At 42.1% G+C, this 26,282-nt stretch overlaps 1 protein-coding gene across 1 annotated transcript in view; it reads left to right on the forward strand.

Moving 5' to 3' along the window:
• Positions 1 to 23,857, forward strand: part of ccdc13 (coiled-coil domain containing 13) — an 84,171-nt gene extending 60,314 nt beyond the window's left edge. Inside the window, exons 11-15 of the mRNA XM_043690811.1 lie at positions 2,764 to 2,847; positions 8,146 to 8,265; positions 8,976 to 9,124; positions 11,847 to 11,961; positions 21,108 to 23,857. Of these exons, the coding sequence (XP_043546746.1) occupies positions 2,764 to 2,847; positions 8,146 to 8,265; positions 8,976 to 9,124; positions 11,847 to 11,961; positions 21,108 to 21,264 (625 nt within the window). The 3' untranslated portion in view covers positions 21,265 to 23,857. The remainder of the gene's footprint in view (positions 1 to 2,763; positions 2,848 to 8,145; positions 8,266 to 8,975; positions 9,125 to 11,846; positions 11,962 to 21,107) is intronic.
• The last annotated feature ends 2,425 nt before the right edge of the window (positions 23,858 to 26,282 follow it).

Consider the following 26,282-nt stretch of genomic DNA (forward strand, 5'->3'; position numbering starts at 1 on the left):
TACTCTATGCTACTTTCTCCCCACCTCCACCCTCCTCGAGCTTATCTCTCCACGCTTCAGGCTCTCTGCCTTTATTCCTGATGAAGCGCTTTTGCCCGAAACGCCGATTTTGCTGCTCCTTGGATGCTGCCTGAACTGCTGTGCTCTTCCAGCACCACTAATCCAGAATCTGGTTTCCAGCATCTGCAGTCATTGTTTTTACCTCTGTGTATGCTTCGCTGTACTTTTCCATGTAATGGCTTAGCAGCCGTCCTGTGTGCTCAGTGACCAATTTATGGCTCAGTGGCCATCTTGTGTCTGTGCCCCGTGTCAGCATGCCCCGTGTCAACTCCCACTTCAACTCTGACTTAATGCCTCAACTAAGAATTGTTTCCTATTCCTCAGCCAGTTTCTTATCTGTATCAGGGGTTCATTCTGATTTCTCTCAACTTTTAGTTGAAGCGTAGCCCTTCAGAAGGAACTATATGAAAAGCAATTTGATAGGCAAGCAACACCACTTCAGCAGGCTTGTCACAGTTTACTTGGGTTTTCACTGCCTCAAAGGAGTCAGTGGGATTAGTGTGGGAATAACTTCCTCTTTCGACCGCTGACAATTGTTCAATAAAATGTTGTTTGCCATTGAGATTCTTGAAGCTTAAGTTTGCTCCTGACAATTGGTTTCATTATTTTACATGTAATGCAAAACCACCCAGCTAACGTAGATAACCACGGCCTAATTAAACTAATTGTTCTGCAGTTGAATTTTGTTTCTTCTGACACACTTCTCGAATATCAACATCACGTTGTCTGTTTCCAATCTTCAGTCTCCCAGTATTCAATTACTTGCTTGTAACAAATGCCAGTGTTTCACAAATTTCTCTCTGCACCCTCAGATAAATAATATACATTTCTTTTTATTTGTTTTCTTTAAATTCAATTGGCTCCCGTCAGTCTTCTGTCTGATTTATATCAAGTCATTGAATTTTTTTTCGTAAAATGGAAGTTACATATTATGAACAGTCGGAAGAGATAGTCATTCTAAATATTTGTGTTCAGCTTTGGTTTCAATTTTATTTTGCATCTTTTTTGTTTGTTGTGCTGGATTTCTGCTGCAGTGCTTTCCCCAGGGCTTGCTTGTCTCATCATTTTTTTCACCAAGTTTCTCCAATTTTTTTCTTATGTGTGACCAGTGAGTGGTCCCTTTCTCCACTATCAAATTTACACTTTCTGTCTTAGTTTGTCCTTACCTTATTTCTAATTTATTGCAATACTTGTGACCTGTTTGTTTAGTCTGAGCTTTGGGTTGGATAATTTCTCACTGTTGCAATTTAAAGATTCTTGCAAGTGTTTGCTTTGTAGAAATAAAGTAGGATACCAATGTTGCTGAGTCATTTCTCTGTTGAATGAGCTACCCTTATAACTAATACAGAGCAGTGGGTGGAGTGTGTAATGGAACATGTCCCAACACTCAACTGCACAGATCAGCAAACCAGATTGCATCTATACCCCAATTTTGAAAGTAAACTAGGCGTTCTGTATCTGATTTTTTTGAGTGCAGATCAAATGCTAAAGAATGCATTCCAGTGCTCCCAGTTGGTTGCCCAGGTCAGGGAGTCGGGGTTATGGTGGCCCTTCTGTTCATCCTGGGTGGTTTCCTGCTCAGAGTGCCTTAAGTGTTTGCCAATTGAAATGCGTTAAATAATTGGACTCTCATTATTAGGTCAAAATAGTGGCCTTGGCTAGTGTTTTGTCCTGGATAGTTAATTACTGCTACTCAGAGTATAAAAGTGCTTCAGGTGCAGAGGAGGAGAAAATAAATCAGTTCAGAGACCAAATCTAATTAGCCAAAAAGTACATGGTTGGCTGGTGTGAAAGCAACACTAGTTGTAGTTGGGTGAAATTTATGTTTCAGCTACTTTCGTCTGAGTAAGTGAACCTTAATGAAATTATGAACATATGCTTAAAGAGCAAGAGTAAAAGAGGCAGAAAGGATTTGGTTTGATTTATTATTGTCACATATACCTAAGTACATTGAAAAGTTTTATTTTGTATGCAATACAGACAGATTCATAACATACAAAAACAGAAAGGTCATAGGTGATTGAACTGAGTGAGGAATACAAGGTACAGCTGCAAGATCAACATTAGATTTGAAATTTGAGAGGACCATTTAGAAGTCTAATAACAGCAGGGAAGAATCTGGATGTAGGTTTGCTCGCTGAGCTGCAAGGTTCATTTTCAGATGTTTTGACACCATACTAGGTAACATCTTCAGTGGGCCTCCAGATGAAGCACTGCTGGTGTTTCATGCTTTATATTTATATGTTTGGGTTTCCTTGGGTTGGTGATGTCATTTCCTGTGGTGACATCATTCCATATAGTGATGTCATTTCCTGTTCTTTTTCACAGGGCGTGGTGAATAGGGTCCAAATCAATGTGTTTGTTGATATAGTTCTGATTGGAATGCTGTGCTTCTAGGAATTCTCGTGCATGTCTCTGCTTCGTCTGGACGCTCACTGAGGATGTTACCTAGTATGGTGACGAAACGTCTGAAAATGAACCTGCCAGCTCAGCAAGCAAACCTACATCCAGAACCTCAGCCTGAGCTACAAATCTTCTCAAAACTTGCTAGCAGGGAAGAAGTTGTTCATGAACCCGTGTAAAGGGATAATATTGATAAAATTGAAAATTCAGATAACATTGAGTGACTAATCTTTTCAGTAAACTTTGAGACAATTATACGTTATCCAGAAGTCTATGCATTTATTTTGTTGATTTCAACAGAGCACTGTCCAAAATGGGGCACACCCTGATTGAATGTGCAACAGTGCGACCCCTCTCAGGGAATGCAGTCGGAAGGTGCATCAGGTTAGTTTATCCTTCACATTGAATGGAGTGTTTTCTGTTTTGGATAAGGTTCTGAATTTTCTAAATAAAAACAAAACCAAAAAACTGGATGCTGGAAATCAAAAACAAAAACAGAAATTACTGGAGAAAGTCAACAGGTCCGGAACCACCTGTGAAGAGCAAGCAGTGATTATGTTTCAGGTTCCAGAGACCCTTCTTCAGATTGGTTAGCTCTGCTTATTCTAGATTTCCTATATAGGTCGGGGTTACCTGACTTGAATGCCTCAGACCTGGACTTCAGTAGGGAGTGGATCTTCTGGTTAATTCATGGTTTCTGGTTGGGGAAAACACAGATTAAAATTCCTACAGTTAGAAGCAGCCATTCGGCCCATCAAGTCCATACTGACTCCTGAAGAGAATCCTACCCGGGACACCCCTCCTCCACCTCCATAAACCTGACTTTCCCGTTGCTAATCCACCTAGTCTGCACATCCCTGGACACCATGGGCAATTTACCATGGCCAATACACTAACCTGCACATCTTTGGAGTGTGAGAGGAAACCCACACAGACACAGGGAGAAATTCCAAACTCCACACAGACAATCACCTGAGAGTGGAATCAAACCTGGGTCCCTAGAGCTGTGAGGCAGCAGTGCTAAACACTGAATCATGCTCCCCACTTTGGCACACAGTCCTCTACACATTAACTGATGAAGTTTGTGACATTGGGGGCATATTCATTTAGGTCGGCCACTGAGTTCTTGAATACGGACCAGCCTGCCGACTCCAAGCAATCACATGGGAACTCATCTGTTACCCCAGACCTGCACTGTACAACTTTCTGTAGTGGATCCTCAGGCTTCAGTTTCTGTTTGTAAGTTGAGTGTCAGCCTGTAGAATAGTGCTTAACATTGTTGGGATGTAGGTATCCCCACTAAGGCTACTCCGAATTACCCAGCAATGGGATAACCTTAATCATTTATTGTTTTTGTAACTGAGCTTTATGACCCTTTGCTTTGAGTGCACAACTGGGAGAGAAAAGCTCAGATTCATATGGTTGGAGGCCTGAATGTATAATTAGTTGGAACAGAATCTTCTAATTGTACTGATCTAGGGGTATTTAACAGCACTGTGGGTGAACCTACTCCCTAACAACTGGAACATTTCAAGAAAGTATTCACCACCACCTTCTCAAAGGGATGCACAATAAATGCTGGCCAACATCCTGTAAACAAATGTTAAAAGAAGTATTTCTGATTAATAGATTGGAAGTTTTCTTTGCTTGCCAACTAGGTTTAGCCCCGTCAAAATGTTCCGAGAGGACATGAAACTGAATGTTGAACTGCCATAATCCAGTACTGTTTGGAAAAAAGTCAATGTTCTTACTGAATAACCATTGGGATGATTGGCAATAACACCTATTTAGAAATTAGTTTAGATTAGATACCCTACAGTGTGGAAACAGGCCCTTCGGCCCAACAAGTCCACACCAACCCTCCAAAGAGTAACCCATCCAGACCTGTTCCCCATTACTCTACATTTACCCCTGACTAATTCACTTAATCTTCACATCTTTGGATTGTGGGAGAAAACAATTCCTCCAGAGCACCCAGAGAAAACCCATGCAGACACAGGGAGAATGTTCAAACACCACACAGACAGTTGCCAAACGCTGGAATCAAACCTGGGTCCCTGATGCTGTGAGGCAGCAGTGCTAACCACTGAGCCAATGTGTCATCCCCACCGTACTATTATGTAGTATGTTTATGTAGTACATTTTAACATAGTAGAATGTTCAATTGTTGGAGAGATTTGACATCCACCATCTTGCAATAATGTTAGAGCAAATAAAGAAAATGGTCAAAGAGAGAGATGTGAAGCAATCCATTAAAATTGAGTATAAAAGTAATGAGGTGGAGTGTTTAGGGAAATGTTGAGAGCTTTGGGTCGAAGCCATTGAAGGCATGGCTAATATTGGCATGATTAAAATTGGGACTATAAGGAGTTAATAGAGTCATAGAGATGTACAGCATGGAAACAGACCCTTCGATCCAACCTGTCCATGCCGACCAGATATCTCAACCCAATCTAGTTCTACCTACCAGCACCTGGCCCATATCCCTCCAAACTCTTCCCATTCATATACCCATCCAAATGCTTCTTAAATGTTGCAATTGTACCAGCCTCCACCACATTCTCTGTGTGAAAACGTTGCCCCTTAGGTCTCTTTTATATCTTTCCCCTCTCACCCTGAGCCTATGCCCTCTAGTTCTGGACTCCCCGACCCCAGGGAAAAGACTTTGTCTATTTATCCTATCCATGCCCCTCATAATTTTGTAAACCTCTATAAGGTCACCCCTCAGCCTCTGACGCTCCAGGGAAAACAGCCCTACAGTTCAGCCTCTCCCTACGGCTCAAATCCTCCAATCCGGGCAACATCCTTGTAAATCTTTTCTGAACCCTTTCAAGTTTCATTACATCTTTCTGATAGGAAGAAGATCAGAATTGCACGCAATATTCCAACAGTGGACTAACCAATGTTCTGTACAGCCGCAACATGACCTCCCAACTCCTGTACTCAATACTCTGACCAATAAAGAAAGGCATACCAAATGCCTTCTTCACTACCCTATCTACCTGTGGCTCCACTTTGAAGGAGCTATGAACCTGCACTCCAAGGTCTCTTTGTTCAGCAACACTCCCTAGGACCTTACTGTTAAGTGTATAAGTCTTGCTAAGATTTGCTTTCCCAAAATGCAGCACCTCGCATTTATCTGAATTAAACTCCATCTGCCACTTCTCAGCCCATTGGCCCATCTGGTCAAGATCCTGTTGTAAACTGAGGTAACCCTCTTCGCTGTCCACTAATGTTTAACACTGGCAGCAAAAACAAATTGCTGAAATAGTTTAGCAGGTCTGGCAGCATCTGTGAAGACAATTCAGAGTTAATATTCTGGGTCCGATGACCCTTCCTCAGAACCCAAAATATTAACTCTGATTTCTCTTCACGGCTGCTGCCAGACTTGCTGAGCTTTTTCAACAACTGTTTTCATTTCTTTACAGCATCCACAGTTATTTTGGTTTTTAATGTTTAACATTGGCTTGCTGAGCATTGATTTGCTTTAAAATCATTAGGAAAAGAAATCTTGTTTAATGTTGCAACATACATTTTAACATTGTTTGTATTACCTAGCCTGAATGGTATGTTTTTCTGCAACCTCTCTCTTTCTCAGACTTAAAGCTATTCCAAGCCCTCTGACTTGTGGCCTAACTCAATGTTGCACCACTATCAAGGACCCCACATTCACCAGTCCTGGGACAGCCCATCAGTGCCAACCCTTACTCGCAGTCATCAGACAGCTGCGAGAGGCACTCACAGCTCCCAGGTCCCACCTGGACAGGATGGAGCCACCCCAAGGTCCTCAGGAAACTGGCCATGAGTTAGCTTGATAGCACCCCATCGCTGAGGTCACAGCAGCTGCAGCTTTTCCCTGTTGAACAAGGAACAAAATCCTTAACTGAGCTCAGTAGACTCTCCCAGCACCATTCACCTGCGGCAGCGGCAGAACCATGGGCTCTGCACAGCTTGCAGCCAATAGAGCAATGCAGAAGAGCCTCTAAATGCTATCTAAACTAGAACAGTTATCACCCTCTTCCCCCATTAACCCGGATCCATCAGCTCTGGCACACTGCGCCAGTGGTCATGAGCCACAACTCGCTGCAGGATCCCTGGCAATGAAAACCATAAAAGAAATGTCAGTGAGAGCTCAGTTACAACAAAAACTTAGTTAGCTGAGGGAGGAAAGCCAAGCCCTGTAGACAGCCAAGGAGCAGTTGCCCAATCAGACCCCAGAGACAGCAGCAGTAGCTAGTTGGAAAGAATCTTTGGACTTGCCAGAAAACACTGCTTTACAGTGGCCAGAGGAACAAGTGACAGCATTCAGTCCCAGCAAGTGGAGCCTGACGAGCAAAATGTCCAGCACAGACTCCGGGGAGCAGTCTCCCTGTTTCCGCTCTGAGGCTTTGTTACAGGAGGTACTGTAATTAGAACATTATATTTTGTTTTTACGTTTTAAAATTTGTTTTATTTTGTTATTTCATTTGCCAATGTATGAACTTAGCCATTTAAAATACTTATTTCAACTTAAAAGCTAGAGGAGAGATATAAAGTTATTTCCAATCACCAAACCCAACTGCTTCACTTATAGTCAGGTTTTCAGGAACACAACCCTAACTTAGAGTGTGCTCATTTAGTGTGGCTGGAAGAGCACAAATGACTTGGATGATTGTAGGGCTGGAAGAAGTTACGGAGATTGGGAGGGAAGACCATGAATTGGATTGCATTGAAAGAAGGATACGTATTTTAAAATTGAGGCATTGCCTGGACCAGGCATTAAGGAAGTTCAGAGAGCACAGGGGTGAATGGAAGTTGTGACACAGAAGAGATTTGGATTACCTCAAATGTATTGAAATTAGAACTTGGGGTACCAATGGGTGAATATTAGAATATGGTTTAGACACAAGAAAGGAAGGGATGAGAGTTTCAGCAGCAGATGAACTGTGGTGGTGGCAGTGTTGGGTAATGGTGCAGAGGTTCATCTCTGTACCCGAGTAAGTATCTTCCTGATGGAGTGTATATGTTATCAGAAGCTCATTTTAGGGTCAAGTTAAACACCAAATTTGCAAGTGGTTTTGTTGAACTTCGAAAGTTGGCAGTGAGAGAATGATATCGGTATCTAGGAAAGAAATTGTATATTGGGACTGAGCACTTGTAGCTTTAGTCTTTCCAATGTGTGGTTGGAAGTAATTTCTGCTCATAAAGCGTGAGGTGTTGCCGTGTAACAAATCAGACATTGGAAAGGTCAAGAAGGGTAGTTATGAGGTAGAATTGAATGTTGTCAGTGTATACATGGAATCTGTATTTTTCAGGTGATGGAGCTGAGGGGCAGCATGTAGATGGGAAATCAGTGGAGGCTGAAGATTTCCTTGATGTTCCTTAGATTTCCTTAGGGGAACACCAGCATTATCAGTACGAGGACTGAAGGAGAAGTCATTTTAGGTAATTCTTTGACTGAATTGGGAATGGGTTAGGATTACAAGATAAGAGCAAGGAAATGTCCTTTTCAGACTGGTGTATTGTAAATATTAAAGTTTAGATATACTTTCAGGACAGTATTAAGCAAGTCCTGGCCCACGCCATCACAATGTGCTATAGGCTTAAACTGGATGGCCCCCTGAACACAGCCTCAACAAATAGTGTATGAATTTAAACCAAATGAAGCTGTGAATCCTTCACATGATTTCTCTTTCTCCACAGCGTGAATGGAACTGATGCAAAAGCTCTTCAGTTACAGTGCACAGAATACAAAGCCTTTTACCAAGCCGCAGAAGTAGAAAGGGACAAACTAACGGAGCTAGTTACCATTCTACAGAAGAGGTAAGATCAGGGCACAAATTAACTTGAAGAGAATCGTTTAGTATTTTCAGTAATTTTTTACAGTTGGTACGATAATTATTTCAATCTAAATTTAATTTGAGACATTTGCTGAGATTTAAAAGACCTAATGACAACACCACTGACCATAAGATGAAAGCCATTCAGTCCATCAAGTCTGCTCCGCCATTCAATAAGGTCATGGCTGCATTGATAATCCTTAACTCCATTTTCCTGCCCTTCCCCATTAACCCTTAATTTCTTTACTGATTAAAAATCTGCCAATCTCAGCCTTGAAAATACTTAACAATCCAGCCTCGCCAGCCCTTCTTTAGTGAAAATTCCAATAATTCACAATTCTCTGAGAAAAAACATTGCTTGTTTCTGTCCAAATTGGACAACCCCTTACTCTTAAGATTATACCCTCTGCTCCAGGAATTGGCCAAGCTAAATTGCCCATAGTGTTCAAGGATATGTAGACTAGGTGCATTAGTCAGGGGAAAATGTAGAGTAATAGGGTAGGGAAATTGTTGGGAGGGACACTGTTCAGGAGAATCGATGTGGACTTTTTGGGCCAAGTGGCCTGTTTCGACACTGTAGGAATTCTATGATTCTTTGAAACAACCTCTCAGCATCTAACATCAAAGCCCCCTAAGAATCCTGAATGTTTCAATAAGGTCACCCCTCCTCCTTCTAAATTGACTATGCTTTAGGTTAGAAGATAGTAATGACAAGATTTTGGAAACTGAACAGAAGCTCCTCGAGCAGCGGCGGTGGTCTGTGACTTTGGAACAACAACTTGGAAAAGCCAAACTGGATGCAGGAAAGACCCATGACAAACCTTCAAGTAAAAATAAAGCAAGTATGTGCATTTGTATTTAACTGACCTTTTCTGCTGGGCCCCTACAGAAATTATTAAAGTTTTCTGACCAGGGATGATACAGCAGTCTGAACTGTTACAACACAGAATAGAGGATACTGCCTTATACCTCCAAGTGGTATTCTAAATGGACGACTAGAACTCTCTGGGAAGCGAGAGAAGTGATTGCTGGGCCTCTTGCTGAGATATTTGTATCATCGATAGTCACAGGTGAGGTGCCGGAAGACTGGAGGTTGGCTAACGTGGTGCCACTGTTGAAGGACAAGCCAGGGAATTATAGACCAATGACCAATGAGACATCGGTGGTGGGCAAGGTGTTGGAGGGAATCCTGAGGGACAGGATGTACATGTATTTGGAAAGGCAAGGACTGATTAGAGATAGTCAATATGGTTTAGTGCATGGGAAACCATGTATCACAACCTTGATTGAGTTTTTTGAGGAAGTAACAAAGAGGATGATGAGGGCAGAATGGTAGATGTGATCTATATGAACTTCAGTAAGGCGTTCGACAAGGTTCCCCATGGGAGACTGATTAGCAAGGTTAGATGTAACAGAATACACGGAGAATTAGCCATTTGGATACAGAACTGGCTCAAAGGTAGAAGACAGAGGGTGGTTTTTCAGACTAGAGGCCTGTGACCAGCGAAGTGCCACAAGGATCGGTGCTGGGTCCTCTACATTTTGTCATTTACATAAATGATTTGGATGCGAGCATAAGAGGTACAGTTAGTAAGTTTGCAGATGACACCAAAATTGGAGGTGTAGTGGGCAGCGAAGAGGATTATCTCAGATTACAATAGGATGTTGACCAGATTGGCCAATGGGCTGAGAAGTGGCAAATGGAGTTTAATTCACATAACTGTGAGGTGCTGCATTTTGGGAAAGCAAATCTTAGAAGGACTTATGCACTTAATGGTAAGGTCCTAGTGAGTGTTGTTGAACAAAGAGACCTTTTGAGTGCAGGTTCATAACTCCTTGAAAGGGGAATCACAGGTAGATAGGATAGTGAAAAAGGCGTTTGGTATGCTTTCCTTTATTAGTCAGAGTATTGAGTACAGGATATTGGTTAGGCCACTGTTGAACTATTGCATGCAATTCTGGTCTCCTTCCTATCGGAAAGATGTTGTGTAACTTGAAAGGGTTCAGAAAAGATTTACAAGGATGTTGCCAGGGTTGGAGGATTTGAGCTATAGGGAGAGGCTGATCAGGCTGGGGCTGTTTTCCCTGGAGTGTCGGAGGCTGAGGGGGTGACCTTATAGAGGTATACAAAATTATGAGGGGCTTAGATAGGTTAAATAGGCAAAGACTTTTCTCTGGGGTCGGGGAGTCCAGAACTAAAGGGCATAGGCTTAGGGTGAGAGAGGGAAGATATAAAAGAGACCTAGGGGAAACTTTTTCACACAGAGGGTGGTACGTGTGTGGAATGAACTGCCAGTGGAGGTGGTGGAGGCTGGTACAATTGCAACATTTAAGAGGCATTTGGATGGGTATATGAATAGGAAGGGTTTGGAGGGATACGGACCAGGTGCTGGCAGGTGGAACTAGATTGGGTTGGGATATCTGGTTGGCATGGACAGGTTGGACCGAAGGGTCTGTTTTTATGCTGTACATCTCTATGACTACTGCTTCATTAGCTGAGTACATGGTGATCAACAGGAGGTTTGCTTGCCCATTTTTGACCTGATGCCATGACATTTTATACAGTCCGGAGTCGATGTTGATGACTGTCTGGGAAACTCCCAGACATCTATGTCTGCTGGTGGGACAAAACTTTCCCAGGTCGTGGGCAACTCAATGTGTTCAAAATTGAGTTTAAGGTATGACTCCATGAGCATAACTGTCAGGCTGTTGCTTTCGTAGTGTTTGAGGCAGATCTCTTGAGAGTTAGCACCGATGCACTGCAGTGGGAGTTTTCTTCAGATTTGTAATTAGAGCAGCAGAAGTGTTTCCAAATCCAAAGTACAATCATACCTCGCCTTCAGTATAGAATAACAAATATAATTATCATATTTATCCTCTCTTCCCACAAGGTCAACGAGTACTTATATTTCTATGGTAGTAACTGTGAGTAAAGGAATGTAATTCTCCTAATGGAACACTGCACTATCAAGTTTTTTCCCAAATGAGTCAGTGCCTGGGACAGGGGAGCACATCAGGGTGAAATACCTAGGGCTCTCAGGGCCCAGAGTGCTCAGGCCGGATGGGGTCAGTCTGCTTGGGCTTCCTGATGAAGGGCTCCAGCCCGAAATGTCAATTTTTCTGCTCCTCAGATGCTGAATGACCTGTTGTGCTTTTCCAGTAACACACTCTCAACTCTGATCTCTAGTATCTGCAGACCTCACTGTCTCCTGCTTGGGTTGGCGGTCAGCAGTGGAATTGGCTGTGCTCAGATTAGGCACAAGCCCATTGTGTTTGCGTCATGATACTGACAGACCTACTGAGTTTTGTCAGCATGAGCTCTTTTACCAAACAGGTGAAAGTGGACATTGATCAGGGTCGTAAAACTGATGGCGTTGCATTTACCACCATTTATAAGTGGCACCCAATATTAAGTTCTTTAGAAGTTGACAGGTGGAATGTATAAAAGGCAGCTATGTCATCATCAGGTATGTTTTGAAAGCCTGCACGTATCCTAATTCACTTCCTATCTCTCTGCTCATTGCTGAATTAAAACTGAACTCAATCCTATTTTCTCCAATGAAGTTTCATCCAGCAGCACAGGCCGTCAGTGTCAGAGCCTGTGTGGCAGTGGGGACCTAATTCCTGGAAGGCCATTGACCACAGCTTTGGATATTCAAGTGGAAGAACTGAATACCCGGTAAGCTGCTTTAAAGGAGTCCATGTCCTTGTGCTGATGTGTTCTGGTGTACTACGTAATGCAGCTAATTAAATATGGTAGAATAATTTTATATCAGTACATTCCTGTATATTCCAATTATTTCACAAAACCACTCAAAAATAAGAAATTGCAAATAATGGGGAAATTCACCATCTTGAGCCATGTGAAAATATAAAAGCATAATGTTTGGTCCCTATTTACATCTGTCCAACAATGCTTGTGTTGAGGGTATATTGTGTATTTATTTGAATGTGGTGAGGACATGTGAATGAAAGGTCCTGCCAATAAATGGTCATATTACATCAGTTCTCCCTCCAACTCTATTTTGATTTAGTCCCTACCCTCCCCTTCACTGTTTTGATCACACAGCACTGCCCTTTGATGTGAAGGGCAGTGTTTGTCACTGGCCACCCGGGTGTTTTCCTATCTTTCTGGTGGTGGAATTTGAATAAAGATTCATGCACTTTGTAAGAAAAAGAAAAAAAAAAGGAAAGGAGCATGGTGGTTATGGGAAGCTTCTGCCTACCTCATACCATTCTGACTTGGAACAACATTGTCATTCCTCTTGTCGCTAGGTCAAAATTGTGGAATGCCCCTCCTATCTGTGCATGTACCTACACCAGATGGGGTGCAGTGGTTCAAGAAGGTTACTGTGGCTATAAGAGCAGGTCAAAGGCTAGGAATTTTGTGACAAGTAACTCACTTTGTGTCTCTTCAATGTCTGTTAACTATTTAGAGGCATAAGGTGGGATTGGTCCCTATTTACGTCTGTCCAACAATGCTTCAGTTTCTTGCATCATTGTTTTGAACTATGTTTACTTTCCACTTGCCTAGATCAGTAAGGTTCCAGCAAAACTCAAGAAAGGGAAAAGCAGCCCACTTAATTGGCAGCCCATCCATTCAATAACCAATCCCTTCAGTACCAATGCACAGTAGCATTAGTGTACACCATCTACGAGGTGTGCACTGCTATAACTCACCAAGGCTCCTTCGACAGCACTTTCAAACCTTATCGCCTAGAAGAACAGGAAAGCAGACAAATGGGGACACCATGAATAGCAAATTCCCCTCATAGCTGCTAACCATCCCAACTTAGAAATATCACTGTTCCTTCCCTGTTAATAGGTCAAAATTCTGGAATTCCATTTGCAACAGCACTGTAGTTGTATTTACATACCATAGGCTGCAACTGTTGAAGTCATGATTTGGAGATGCCGGTGTTGGACTGGGATGTGCAAAGTTAAAAATCACACAACACCAGGTTATAGTCCAACAGGTTTATTTGGAACCACTAGCTTTCAGAATGCTGCTCCTTCACCAGGTAGTTGTGGAGTATAAGATTGTAAGACACAGAATTTATAGCAATTTATAGAATTTATAATGTGATGTAACTGAAATTATATATTGATAAAGACCTGGATTGTTTGTTAAGTCTCTCGGCTTTTAGAATTACCATGTTGGTTTCAGTTCTTTCATATGTAAATCGCAAAAGTTTTTCCACAAGTTACATTCTCAAGTGAACTTTTAACAATTGGTTTCATGTCCGCCCAGATAATGCATTGAAGGTGCGAGCTGCCCTGTGTGAGACTGTCTGAGCCACAATGGTCAGATTGATTTAATCTAAAAAACAGATTTACAGAATCTTACATGGAATCAAGCAGTTTTTGAACAAAGTAAAATGTAATTTATGTGTGTGTGGACAGGGTTATGACTGTCTGTGAGAGAGTATGTATATGTTTGTGAGTGTGAGTGTAAAGGGGTATAAGTCTGTAAGAGAGTGTATGAGAGAGGTCTGCGTGAGTGTGTGTCTGTAGGAGAGAGAGAGAGAGTGTGTTTGTGTGTGTGTGTGTGCGGACATCTGTAGTGTGAACCCAAGCTCCCAGTTGAGGCCATTCCCATGGGAACCGAACTTGGCCATCAGCCTCTGTTCGGCCACTTTTCATTGTTGCCTGTCCCAAAGTCCGCCTTAGAGGACGGTCGCCTGAAGTCCAATGTCCCGGACCGCTGAATGAAGCGTTCTCTGACTGGGAGGGAACACTCCTGTCTGTTGATTGTTGTGCAGTGTCCATTCATCTGTTGTCATAGCCTCTGCTTGGTTTCGCCAATGTACCATACCTCAGGGCATCCTTACCTGCAGCGTATGAGACAGACAACATTGGCTGAATCGCATGATTACCTGCCACGTACATGGTAGGAAGTGTCCCTATGCATAATGGTGGTATCAGTGTCGACATTCAGACAGGCCTTGCAGCGTCTACCGTGACAAGGTTGTATGTATTGTCCTGAAAGCCCAGCAGTTTAGATTAGATTACTTAGATTACTTACAGTGTGGAAACAGGCCCTTCGGCCCAACACCACACCGACCCGCCGAAGCGCAACCCACCCAGATCCATTCCCCTACATTTACTCCTTCACCTAACAGTATGGGCAATTTAGCATGGCCAATTCACCTAACCTGCACATTTTTGGATTGTGGGAGGAAACCGGAGCACCTGGAGGAAACCCACGCAGACAGGGGGAGAATGTGCAAACTCCATACAGAGAGTCACCTGAGGCGGGCATTGAACCCGGGTCTCTGGCACTGTGAGGCAGCAGTGCTAACCACTGTGCCACTGTGCCGCCCATTGTTTAAAGGGAAGAAGTGGAGGTGTGGGGAAGGTCTTAGCGAGGTGCTCATCCTCATTGATAATGTGTTTCAGGCTGCAAAGAGCATGGCGTGGTTCTTCGGCTCCTGGGAAGTACTGGACAACGAAGGGTATCCTATCGGTTGCAACTTGTGTCTGTCTCCTGAGGAGGTCATAACGGTTTCTTGCTGTGGCACGTCGGAACTGGCGATCGATGAGTGAGCATTGTACCCCGTTCTTATGAGGGCATCCCTGAGTACTTCCAAGTGCCCGTCACGTTCCTCCTCATCTGAACAGATCCTGTGTATGCGTAGGGTTTGTCCATAGGGGATCGCTGTTTTAATTTGTTTCGGGTGGAAGCTAGAGAAATATAGCATCGTGAGGTTATCCGTGAGTTAGAGGTCGAGTGAGTTGCTGAGGTGCCCATCCTTGATGGAGATGCATGTGTCCAAGAATGAGACAGATAGTGGAGAGTTTGATGGTGGGATGAAACTCGTTGATATCACTGTGTAGTTGTTTCAGTGACTCCTCGCCATGGGTCCAGAGGAAGAAAATGCCATCAATGTACCTGGTGTATAGTGTTGGTTGGAGGTCCTGCATAGAGAAGAAGTCTTGTTCGAACCTGTGCATGAAAACGTTGGCATATTAGGGTGCAGATTTGGTCCCCATGGCTGGTTCCGTGTGTCTGGATGAAGAACTGGTTGTCAAAGGTGAAGATATTGTGATTGAGGATAAAGCAGATGAGTTTTAGGATGGTGCTCAGATATTGGCAGCTGTTGGTGTTGAGTACTGAGGCTGTTGCCACGATGCCATTGTTATGGGGGATGCTGGTGCAGAGTGCTGAAACATCCATTGTGACGAGGAATGTTCCTGATTTAAATGGTCTGTGGGTGCTGAGTTTCTGTAAGAAATCTATAGTGTCGCGGCAGAACCTGGGGGTCCCCTGTACAATGGGTTTCAAGATGCTGTGTCGAAGGCATCTCGACACTACAGATTTCTTACAGAAACTCAGACCCATGGACCAGTCAAACCAGGAACATTCCTCATCACAATGGACTTTTCAGCACTCTACACCAGCATCCCCCACAATAATGGCATCACGGCAATAGCCTCAGTACTCAACACCAACAATTGCCAATCTCCAAGCACTGTCCTACAACTTTATCCTCGATCACAACATTTTCACCTTTGACAACCAGTTCTTCATCCAGACACACGGAACAGCCATGGGGACCTGAATGCACCCTAATATGCCAACATTTTCATGCACAGGTTCGAACAAGACTTCTTCTCTATGCAGAACCTCCAACCAACACAACACACCAGGTACATTGATGGCATTTTCTTCCTCTGGACCCATGGCGAGGAGTCACTGAAACAACTACACAGTGATATCAACGACTTTCATCTCACCATCAAACTCTCCACTATCTGTTTCATTCTTGGACACATGCATCTTCATCAAGGATGGGCACCTCAGCAACTCACTCAACCGCAAACTCATGGATAACCTCACGATGCTCCACTTCTCCAGCTTCCACCCGAAACAAATTAAAACAACAATCCCCTATGGACAAACCCTATACATACACAGGATCTGTTCAGGTGAGGAGGAACGTGACAGGCACTTGGAAGTACTCAGGGATGCCCTCATAAGAATGGGGTACAATGCTCACTCATCGATCGCCAGTTCCGATGTGCCACAGCAAGAAACCGTAATGACCTCCTCAGGAGACAGACACAAGTTGCAACCGACAGGGTACCTTTCGTTGTTCAGTACTTCCCAGGAGCCGAAGAACCACGCCATGTTCTTAACAGCCTGCAACAACATTATCAATGAGGATGAGCACCTTGCTAGACCTTCCCCACACCTCCACTTCTCACCTTTAAACAACCACCAAACCTCAAACAGATCATTGTTTGTAGCAAACTGCTGGGCTTTCAGGACAATATCATACAACCTTGTTATGGTAGACGCTGCACGACCTGTCTGAATGTTGAGACAGATACCACCATTATGCGTAGAGACACTTCCCACCATGTACGTGGCAGGTACTCAAGTGACTCAGCCAATGTTGTCTATCTCATATGCTGCAGGCAAGGGTGCCCTGAGGCATGGTACATTGGCGAGACCAAACAGAGGCGACAGCAACAGATGAATGGACACCGCACAAAAATCAACAGACAGGAGTGTTCCCTCCCGGTCAGAGAACGCTTCATTCAGCGGTCCGGGACATTGGACTTAGGACCTTCGGGTGACTGTCCTCCAAGGCGGACTTTGGGACAGGCAACAATGAAAAGTGGCCAAGCAGAGGCTGATAGCCAAGTTCGGCCCATGAGAATGGCCTCAACCGGGACCTTGGGTTCATCTCACACTACAGATGACCCCATTGCACTATGCACATGCACGCACACACACACATGCACACACACACACGCAGACCCTCTCTTATATGCTCATTCATACACTCCCACACACACACCCTCGCACAGACTTATACCTCATTACACTCACACACATATACACGCATACTCTCACAGACACTCATTCTCCCCTCCCCCCCACCACCAAAAACACACACACACACACACACATATAAGTCTGTGGGGTGAATTTGTACTTGCAGAATTACATTTTACTTTGCTCAAAAACTGCATGAATCCATGTAAGATTCTGTAAATCCGTGTTTTAGATTAGAATCAATCTGACCATTGTGGCTCAGACAGCCTCACACAGGGCAGCTCGCACCTTCAATGCATTATCTGGACCAATTGTTAACGTTCACTTGAGAATGTAACTTATAGAAAAGTTTTTGCGGTTTACATATGAAAGAACTGAAACCAACATGGTAATTCTAAAAGGTGAGAGACTTAACAAACAATCCAGGTCTTTATCAATATATAATTTCAGTTACATCACATTGTAAACTTTTGCTGTAAATTCTGTGTCTAACAATCTTTTCCTGCACAACCACCTGAAGAAGGAGCAGTGCTCTGAAAGCTAGTGCTTCCAAATAAACCTGTTGGACTATAACCTGGTGTTGTATGATTTTTAGCAGTTGAAGAAGGCAGATATTCACACCTTCTTGAGAGCAATTAGGACAATAAATGTTGGCCCCATTAGCAACATCCACATGCCATTAAAAATTAATGAAGAAACATTTCAGTTTCTTGTGTTGTTTATTTGTATGTGTCGCACTGTCCCTGATCTGCATTGTCTTACATGAGATCCTTTGGGCCTTTCAAACAAGAATACTGTGCAAGAGCAATTTTCTTTATCAATGTTTTGAACTATAAATAGAAAACACTATGGCTAAGTACAGATGCGTGTTTTGTTAACATTCTCTTCACAGTGTGGATTAATAAAGGCTTTCTTTAGTATGCACAAAAATTCAATAAAGGGAATTCATAGCGTAGAGAAGAAACTCATTACATTGCTGACTCTCTATAGTGTTTCGAGAATGGAAAAAGTTTAACATTTCAATTCCCTTGTTTTGAGATTAATAAAACATGCTGTCTCACCTGTACAGCTGTGTTCAATACTGAAAAATAAACCTGTAGCTCTATTCTTTGACTTGTGACTTGTGATTTTTTTTAATGGGATGTGGGTATGATTGGCAAGGTCAGCATTTATTGCCTGTCCCTAACTGCTTTTGAGAGAGTAGTGGTGAGCTGCCTTCTTGTACTGCTGGTTGTATGTCCAACACTAGAAACTATGGTTTCCCTATTTTAAAGTTGGATGAACTTTTAAACATTTGTAATTATATATAAATTAAGGACATAATGTGCGCATACAATGGTATTATTCAGATATTGTACTGTAGTTCCTCAGTCACGTGGAACCCAAATGAATCTGAAAAGGAGACCTCCATTTTAGTGAATTACAAAGTGGAACAAAGAAGAAACATTTTATTAGGGTTTAAGATCTGATAAATAAAAGGGAGGAAGGTAGGGTTCAATGACCTCGATTGATGCTTTCAGTTACCGGGCTCTGTTTTTCTGATGCTGCAGAGGTGGTGATGATGCCTTTTGTTTTGTTCCATTGTTTTCAGCCCCAAAATTTCAGACTAAAGTAGAAATTTAAAATAAGAATGTACAAATATAGGAAAGTAGCTAAAGGGGATTGAAAGGTTCCATCCAAAAAAAATGGAAATTGTTTTTTGCAGATGCGTTTTTCTTGCAGATGCTGACGACCCTGCTATGTATTTCCTATATTTGTCTATTTTTTTCAAATGTCAGGTTGCCAGCCTGTGTGGTTATGGCAGTAATCCTAGTTACTTTCCAAGATTTTTAGACAGAAGAAGAGCTTAAAGTGCTTTACAGCCAATGAAGTAATTTTGAAGTGTACAAGACAGTCATTGTTGTAATGTGAGACCTCACAGCAAGGTCCCACAAGCAATAATTAGACAAACAACCAAATATTTTGAATTTGTTAGTTTTGAATGATGAATAAATAAGAGTCAGGATACAAGGATATTTCCCCTTTTTGAATAGTGCCTCTGGATCATTTACACCTATCTTGGTTTTAACATCTCATTGAAATCTTAGTTAAAAATCACACACCATGTTATAGTCCAACACATTTAACTGGAAGCACTAGGTTGCGGAGCAGTGCTCTGAAAGCTAGTGCTTCCAATTAAACCTGTTGGACTATAACCTGGTGTTGTGTGATTTTTAACTTTGTACACCCCAGTCCAACATCGGCATCTCCAGGTCAAAATCATCGCACTCTTTCTGTATTACACTAAAACCCAAATTATGTGAATCCCTAAAGTGGGTCTTGAACCCTCCTGCTTCAGATGAGGATGCTTCAACTGAGATATGGCTGATACGTACTTTACAGAAAGAGATCACTAAGGCCATCATGTCTATGGTACAGTTTTTGAGACAACTGTTGTGATCCCAGGTAACGTTTGACAAATCAGACATGAGAATGAAAACTAGCTCAATAAATCACATTGTTAATTTTTGCTGTTGGTTATCCTCTGTGATTAGCCACTCAAACATATTTAGACAAGGTTGCAGATATATTCTAACAACAGAACTTTATTACATCGAAGAAAATACAAATGTGTCAAAGCAAAGTTTCAACATGTTTCCCAACACTATCTGTTACAGAGATTCAATCCCAGAGAATAATACTTGTAGATCAGCTTTTTAAATCTGAGATGGCACTTTCCAGTTTCTTTCCGTCGGACTGCTGAGGTTGTTTGTTTTAAAATTCCTTTGAGTCCCTGTCATGCATGTTTCACAATGGTCTAACCTGATATGTCTGATGGTCTGAGCTTACTTAGTTCTAACAACTTGAAGATTTTAATCCAAGCTATCTTCGTTTGAAACTTTCACAGTCCAGAGACTACTTCTGCTGATGGTGACTTTTTCCCCTGAACTGAACTGAAAAATATGGTTCAACTACAAGGTGAAAAACTGTCCTCTGAGCTGAAGCTTTGACCTATAAGTTCTAAAGTCAAGATCAAACAAATTGCCTTATTGAGTTAAACTCGATAGTTAAAAAAAATGTTTTTAATTCATTCATGGGCTGTGGGGATCTTTGCTTATATCAGCATTTATTCTCATCCTTAATTGTCCAGAGGGCAGTTAAAACTCAATCACATTTCTACAGCTCTGGAGTCTAATGTAGGCCAGACCAGGAAAGGATAAAATTAGAAATTCTGTATTTAGGTCACTGTTCAAAATACTTCCTGACCTTTTTTTTGAAAAACACTTCATGGAACTAACCAAAAGTAATTTGCCTTCCTTTTTCTTTTGAAAAGAAATCTGAATTTCAAAATTGCTTAGACATTATATATAATGTAGTTAGGCCACATCTGGAATATGGCTTGCAGTTCTGGTCGCCACACTACCAGAAGGATGTGGATGCTTTGGAGAGGGTACAGATAAAGTTTACTAGGATGATGCCTGGTCTAGATGGTTTAGTTTTGAGGAGAGGTTGGATAAAGTCAGTTTGTTTTCACTGGAAAGACAGAGGGTGAGGAGTGCCCTGAAAGATGTCTACAAAATTATGAGAGGCATAGATAGGGTGGATAGTCAGAGGCTTTTTTCCAGGGTGGAAAGGTCAACTACAAGAGAGCACAGGTCCAAGTGAGAAGATGAAAGTTTATGGGACAGCATGAGGAAAATCTTTCACACAGATGGTCGTGGGTGCCTGGAACGCACTGCCATTGGTGGTGGTGGTGGTGGTGGTGGTAGTGGGAGCCGGTACATTAGCAATATTTAAGACATACCTGGATTGACATATGAATGGGAGGCAAACAGGGTTAGAAATCACGGATAGGCAATACGTATCAGGTCTAAATAAAAATTAGGAATATGCACAGGCTGACGAGCCTGTTCCTGTGCTGTATTGTATTGTGTACATATATCAATTAACCATTTATCCCCACTCTCCTTTCTGTATAACCCTGAAATTGTTTCCTCCTCGAGTTGTCAGTTTGTGTTGATGATTTAATCTGAATGTAGAAATGTCTTTCTTTATTTCAGACTTGCCATACAGGTGGATGAGAATGAAGCCTTAAAAACCGCTTTGCAAAGCACTTTAAAAGCTAAAGAAGAAGATCTGAAATTGTACCATGACACAGTGGCCCAAGTGAAGCAGGTCTTCTTGCAGGTTCTTCGACAGCACAAAGAGAAAACTTAAATTGAGCACTTCCCCTGAAGAGACATTTGTTGATTTATTGTTGAGGAGGCATTTGAAGAACAGACATGGTGAAAAGAGGAGAGGAACAAACTCAACTCAGTGCCACATTAGCCCACACGATTGTAAACTAGTCATCGGACTCATTGAGTGATTATCAGACAATCATTTGGTTCCTCTCTTGCCTTTTTTAACTGAAAGAACTGAGGAGCTAAAGTCATGCAAGATGTCAAATGAGGCAAGTTAGTCAGCCCATCTGTGATCACTCTCATCACGCTACCCGACTGTGCTTTAAATTGCTCTTGGGGTTTTTAATCCCAGTTGAAGTCCATTTCAAGTATGTATCAATTACAGTAATGCCGGAAAAGGGACAATAAATATAGGAAGCAGTTAGGACCAGAAACAGCTGTACCTTTTCTAACACTTACATGTCAATGAAAGGGATTAAAATTGGTTTGTAAGCGTTGTTTCTTTCCAATAGACACAGCAACTGTTAAGGTTAACTCCAAATTAAGCTCACTTTGTTCTGTGCAATCAGATATCAAAGATTGCAAATCCACCTTATAGGAAGCAGACGTCCAATAACAGAGTTGATGTGCCAAGTGTCTTATAAAGTATGTGATTGAGAAAATGAGATACCTATCTCACTGGTACCTTAATACCAATTTTCATATTCAGCAGATTCTGGAGATGCAAGTTTTAGAAAATGTTAATCAAATCCAATGCTGCAGTCACTCCAATAGGAATCTCTTTTTTAGAGCAAGGGCACATCCAAAGGTGAGCAGATGAAGATACAAAATTTGTCTAAATGAATTGCCAACAATTCAGCATTCTCTATCTAAAGCTGGAAATTTAGCCTGCCTCAGTTATGTATATTCTTCCTTCCATCAAGATTGAGATATGTTGTTAGGGATGTTGCAAATTGCAGTGAGAGCTTACAGTGTCTACCCAAAGAATACATGAGATGTCAATATCTGCCTGGCAGGAAGATGTCACTTTCCCATCACTGTTCTCCTTCAACTCAGTGAACATGTATACATTGCAAACAAATGCAGCGGTCCACTAGATCTAAATGTGTCTATGTATTAGCCTCATCTAACAATAAATGTTCCTTCATTTTGTTAACAGCTTAATTTTATTTTTGAAAATCAAAAAAATGAGAAATAAATCAATGGAGGGAATAGACTATAAGTTTAACACATGATAATAGAGAAATGAATGAGACTGAAGGTAGATAAATCTCCAGGATCTGCTGTTTCCAATAAATAAACAAACCAATGAAGAAATTCCAAATTTGTCATGATCTCCCAAAACTCTCTTTCAGGAGTTGATACATGTCACACAGACCGGATAAGAATGGAAGATTTCTTTCCATTATTGAACTAGATGGACTTTTATGATTTGATTTATTATTGTCACATGTACCTAGGTACAGTGAAATGTTTTGCATGCAGTACAGGCAGATTATAACATACAAAGATCACAAGGTTATAGAACAGAGTGCTGCAAAGAAAGTGTACAAAAAGTAAGATCAGCATTGGATTTGAAATTGGAGAGGTCCATTTAGAAGTCTATTAAATGTGGGGAAGAAACTGTTCTTGAACCTGTTGTTATGTGTGTTTATGTATTTGTATCTTGTGCCTCACAGAAGAGTTTGGAGGAGATTATAACCAGGGTGGAATGGGGCTTTGATGATGTTGGCTGCCTTACAGATGCAGCGAGAAGTATAGTCAATGGATGGAAGGTTTGCTTGCAAGATAGACTGGGCTGTGTTCACAATTCTCTGTAGTTTCTTACGGTCCCGGACAAACCAGTTGCCATTACCGAGCCATGATGCCTCAAAATAGAATGCTTTCTATGGTGCATCTGTAAAAGTTTGTAAATGTTGAATTTCCATAGCTCTCTGAGGAAGAAGAGAGGTTGTTGTGCCTTCTTGACCAATGCCTCAATTTAGGGGGTCCAGGACAGATTGTTAGTAATCATCACACCTTAGAACTTGACACCCTTGACCTCCTCCACCTCAGCTCCATTGATGTTGGGCGTGTCCTCCTCCTTGCTTCTGGAAGTCGATAACCAGCTCTTTGGTTTTGCTGATATTGAGGGAGAGATTGTTATCTACACCACAAAGCCAAGCACTCTCTCTTTCCTAAGTCTGGGAGTTTGGAGATTAGTTTAGTTGGGATTATAGTACTGAAGACAGAGCTGTAAACAAGAAGTAGAAGCCTGACATAGGTTTCCTTATTATCCAGATGTTCCAATGATGAGTGTAAGGATAGGAAAATGGCGTCTGCTGTGGATCTGTTGCACCAGTAGACAAATTGCAAGGAATTGAGGCAAGCTGGGAGGCTAGAGTTGATATGAGCCATGACTAACCCCTCGAAGCACTTCATAATTATGGATGTCAGAGCCACCAGGATAATCAACTAGTTACATGATCACCATTATTTAGTTATAATCATACAATACAGAAAAGGCTATACACTCTATGAATCCATACCACCAAAAATACACTATATCTACACTAGTCATAGAATCATTGAGTTATATAGCATGGAAACAGACCCTTCAGTCCAATTCATCATGCTGACTAGAAATCCTAAAGTAATCTAGTCCCATTTGCCAGCATGTGGCCCATATCCCTCTAAACCCTTCCTATTTCATACCCATCCAGATGTCTTTTGAATGTTGTAATTGTACCAGCCTCTACCACTTTCTCTGGCAGCTCATTCCATACACGTACCACCCTCTGCGTGAAAAAGTTGCTCTTTAGGTCCCTTTTAAATCATTCCCCTCTCACCTTAAACCTATGTCCTCTAGTTTTGGAGTCCCCTACCTTGGGGGAAAAAAAGACTAGTCCCATTTTCCAACACTGTCCTCCAGTCACACAAACAGCCTTCTACCATAGCCCTCTGTCTCCTGCCACTAAACAATTTTTTATTCAACTTTTCAAGTTATCCTGGATCCCATGAGCTTTTACTTTTTTTTAATCAGTTTCCCATGTAGGACTTTGTCAAAGGCCTTGCTGAAATCCATATTAACTACATCATTTGTCCTTCTCCCATCTACACACCTGGTCATCACCTCAAATAATTCAAATTTGTTACGCATAACCTCCCTCTGACAGAGCCATGTTGACTCTCCTTGGTCAAACCTGGAAATTAATTTACTCCTTCACTATTTTCTTCAATAGTTTTGCTCGCACTGATGTAAGACTCACTAGTCTATCTCTACTACCCTTCTTGTGAAGTGAAACCACATTAGCTGTCTTCCAGCCTGGCATCTCTCCTGAGACAGTGACGATTTAAAAATTTGGTCAGGACCCCTTGTCTCCCACAGCAGCAGGGGTACAACTTAAGGATCTAGGAATTTGTCCACTATTAAACCTGTAAAGATCTCTCATAACCCCTCACATCTTACATCAATCCACTCAAGAGCTTCACAATCCATCTTTTCAAGTTCTGTACTTACATAACACTCCTTCAGTGTCCTCCAGTTTCGTGCACAGATTGTTCCCTCGATTTCTAATGGGCCCTGCTCTTTCCCTTAACATACTTGTGGAATATCTTGGGATTTTTCTTAATCCTGTCCTAGCATTTTTCTGTACCCCCTTTTACTCTCCTAATTGCAGAATTGATTCAAAATTCTCCAGCCATCATGGTTGGATTTGAAGAGAAAGTGAGGACTGCAGATGCTGGAGATCAGAGCTGAAAATGTGTTGCTGGAAAAGCGCAGCAGGGCAGGCAGCATCCGAGAAGCAGTAAAATCGACGTTTCAGGCATGAGCCCTTCACTCAAATCTGTGCACATTTGGGCCTGGCCTCTGGATTACTCATCCAATAACATAGCAGCTATGTTGCCATTTCATGCACCGACTCACTTATTGTGGAGACAAGCACTTTTTGCCAAGACCAGTGGGGTTGTCATAGCTGTCCTCATTTATCATTTGCTCCTGTTTATATCAGCACTGCCCTCTTGACCTGTCCTACCCTATCCATCTTCCTTCCCACCTATCCGCTCCACCCTCCACTCTGATCTATCATCATCACCCCCCACCTGCATCTACCTATACCTTCCCAGTTTCCTTGCTCCCAGCCTCACCCCCCCTCCTATTTATCTTTCAGCCCCCTTCTGCGTACCCACATTCCTGATGCAGGGCTTATGCCCAAAACATCGACTCTCCTGCTCCTCAGACGCTGCCTGACCTGGTGTGCTTTTCCAGCGCCACACTTTTCGACTCTTTTTTTTGACTCAATCTTGTAAAGACTTAGGTTACTAACAAGGTTAATATTTGTTATTCAAATTTCTTTTCTATCCTGGAATCTTAAATCCTAGAGGCCATTAAAAAAAGAAATTTTGCATATGTCTAATGCTTTTTACAACCCAAGGTGCTCCAAATAGCTTTGCAGTCAATTAAGCATTCCTGAAATATAATCACTCCTGTAATGTTGGAATATATGAGATAGTCACAAGTGAACGCAGTAGGGAAATTAGGAGAAATGTCTTTGCTCAGAGAGTGGTGAGAAAATGGAACACAATAACAAAGAAGCATTTAAGGATAATCTAGAAAACCACATGAAGCTGAAAAATTAATAGTTATCTTGGTTCATTGTGGTGAAGTAGTGTTGGGAGAGGTTTGTGTGAAACATAAAAAAAAGCATTGACCAGTTGGATCAAGTGACCTGTTTCTGTGCAGGGAATTATAATAGATTATTTTAGTCTTGATGATTTCTTGACACATTGGGTCTCAGGCCTTTGGCCCTGTTCACCATAACTCTGGCATTTTTTTGTGCATATGTAGCTGAGTCAACAAAGTTTCTGCAGGCAGGGAAGAGTCAATTGAGCAGCCAGTAGGTAAACAGGAGTATACAAACCCCAGGTGGTCACTGGTCCAAGATGACAGTGAAGTAGGGCTCCTGTACCAGAGCTCATCTGCTCTGACCACTTTTCTTATTTTTCCTTTTTTAATTAACTTACCTTGTCCAGAGCTTGGATGCATCAGCGGCGGGGAGAGCCCAGCGTCCA

Source organism: Chiloscyllium plagiosum, chromosome 5 (genome assembly GCF_004010195.1).
Source record: "Chiloscyllium plagiosum isolate BGI_BamShark_2017 chromosome 5, ASM401019v2, whole genome shotgun sequence".
NCBI classification, from domain to species: Eukaryota; Metazoa; Chordata; class Chondrichthyes; order Orectolobiformes; family Hemiscylliidae; genus Chiloscyllium; species Chiloscyllium plagiosum.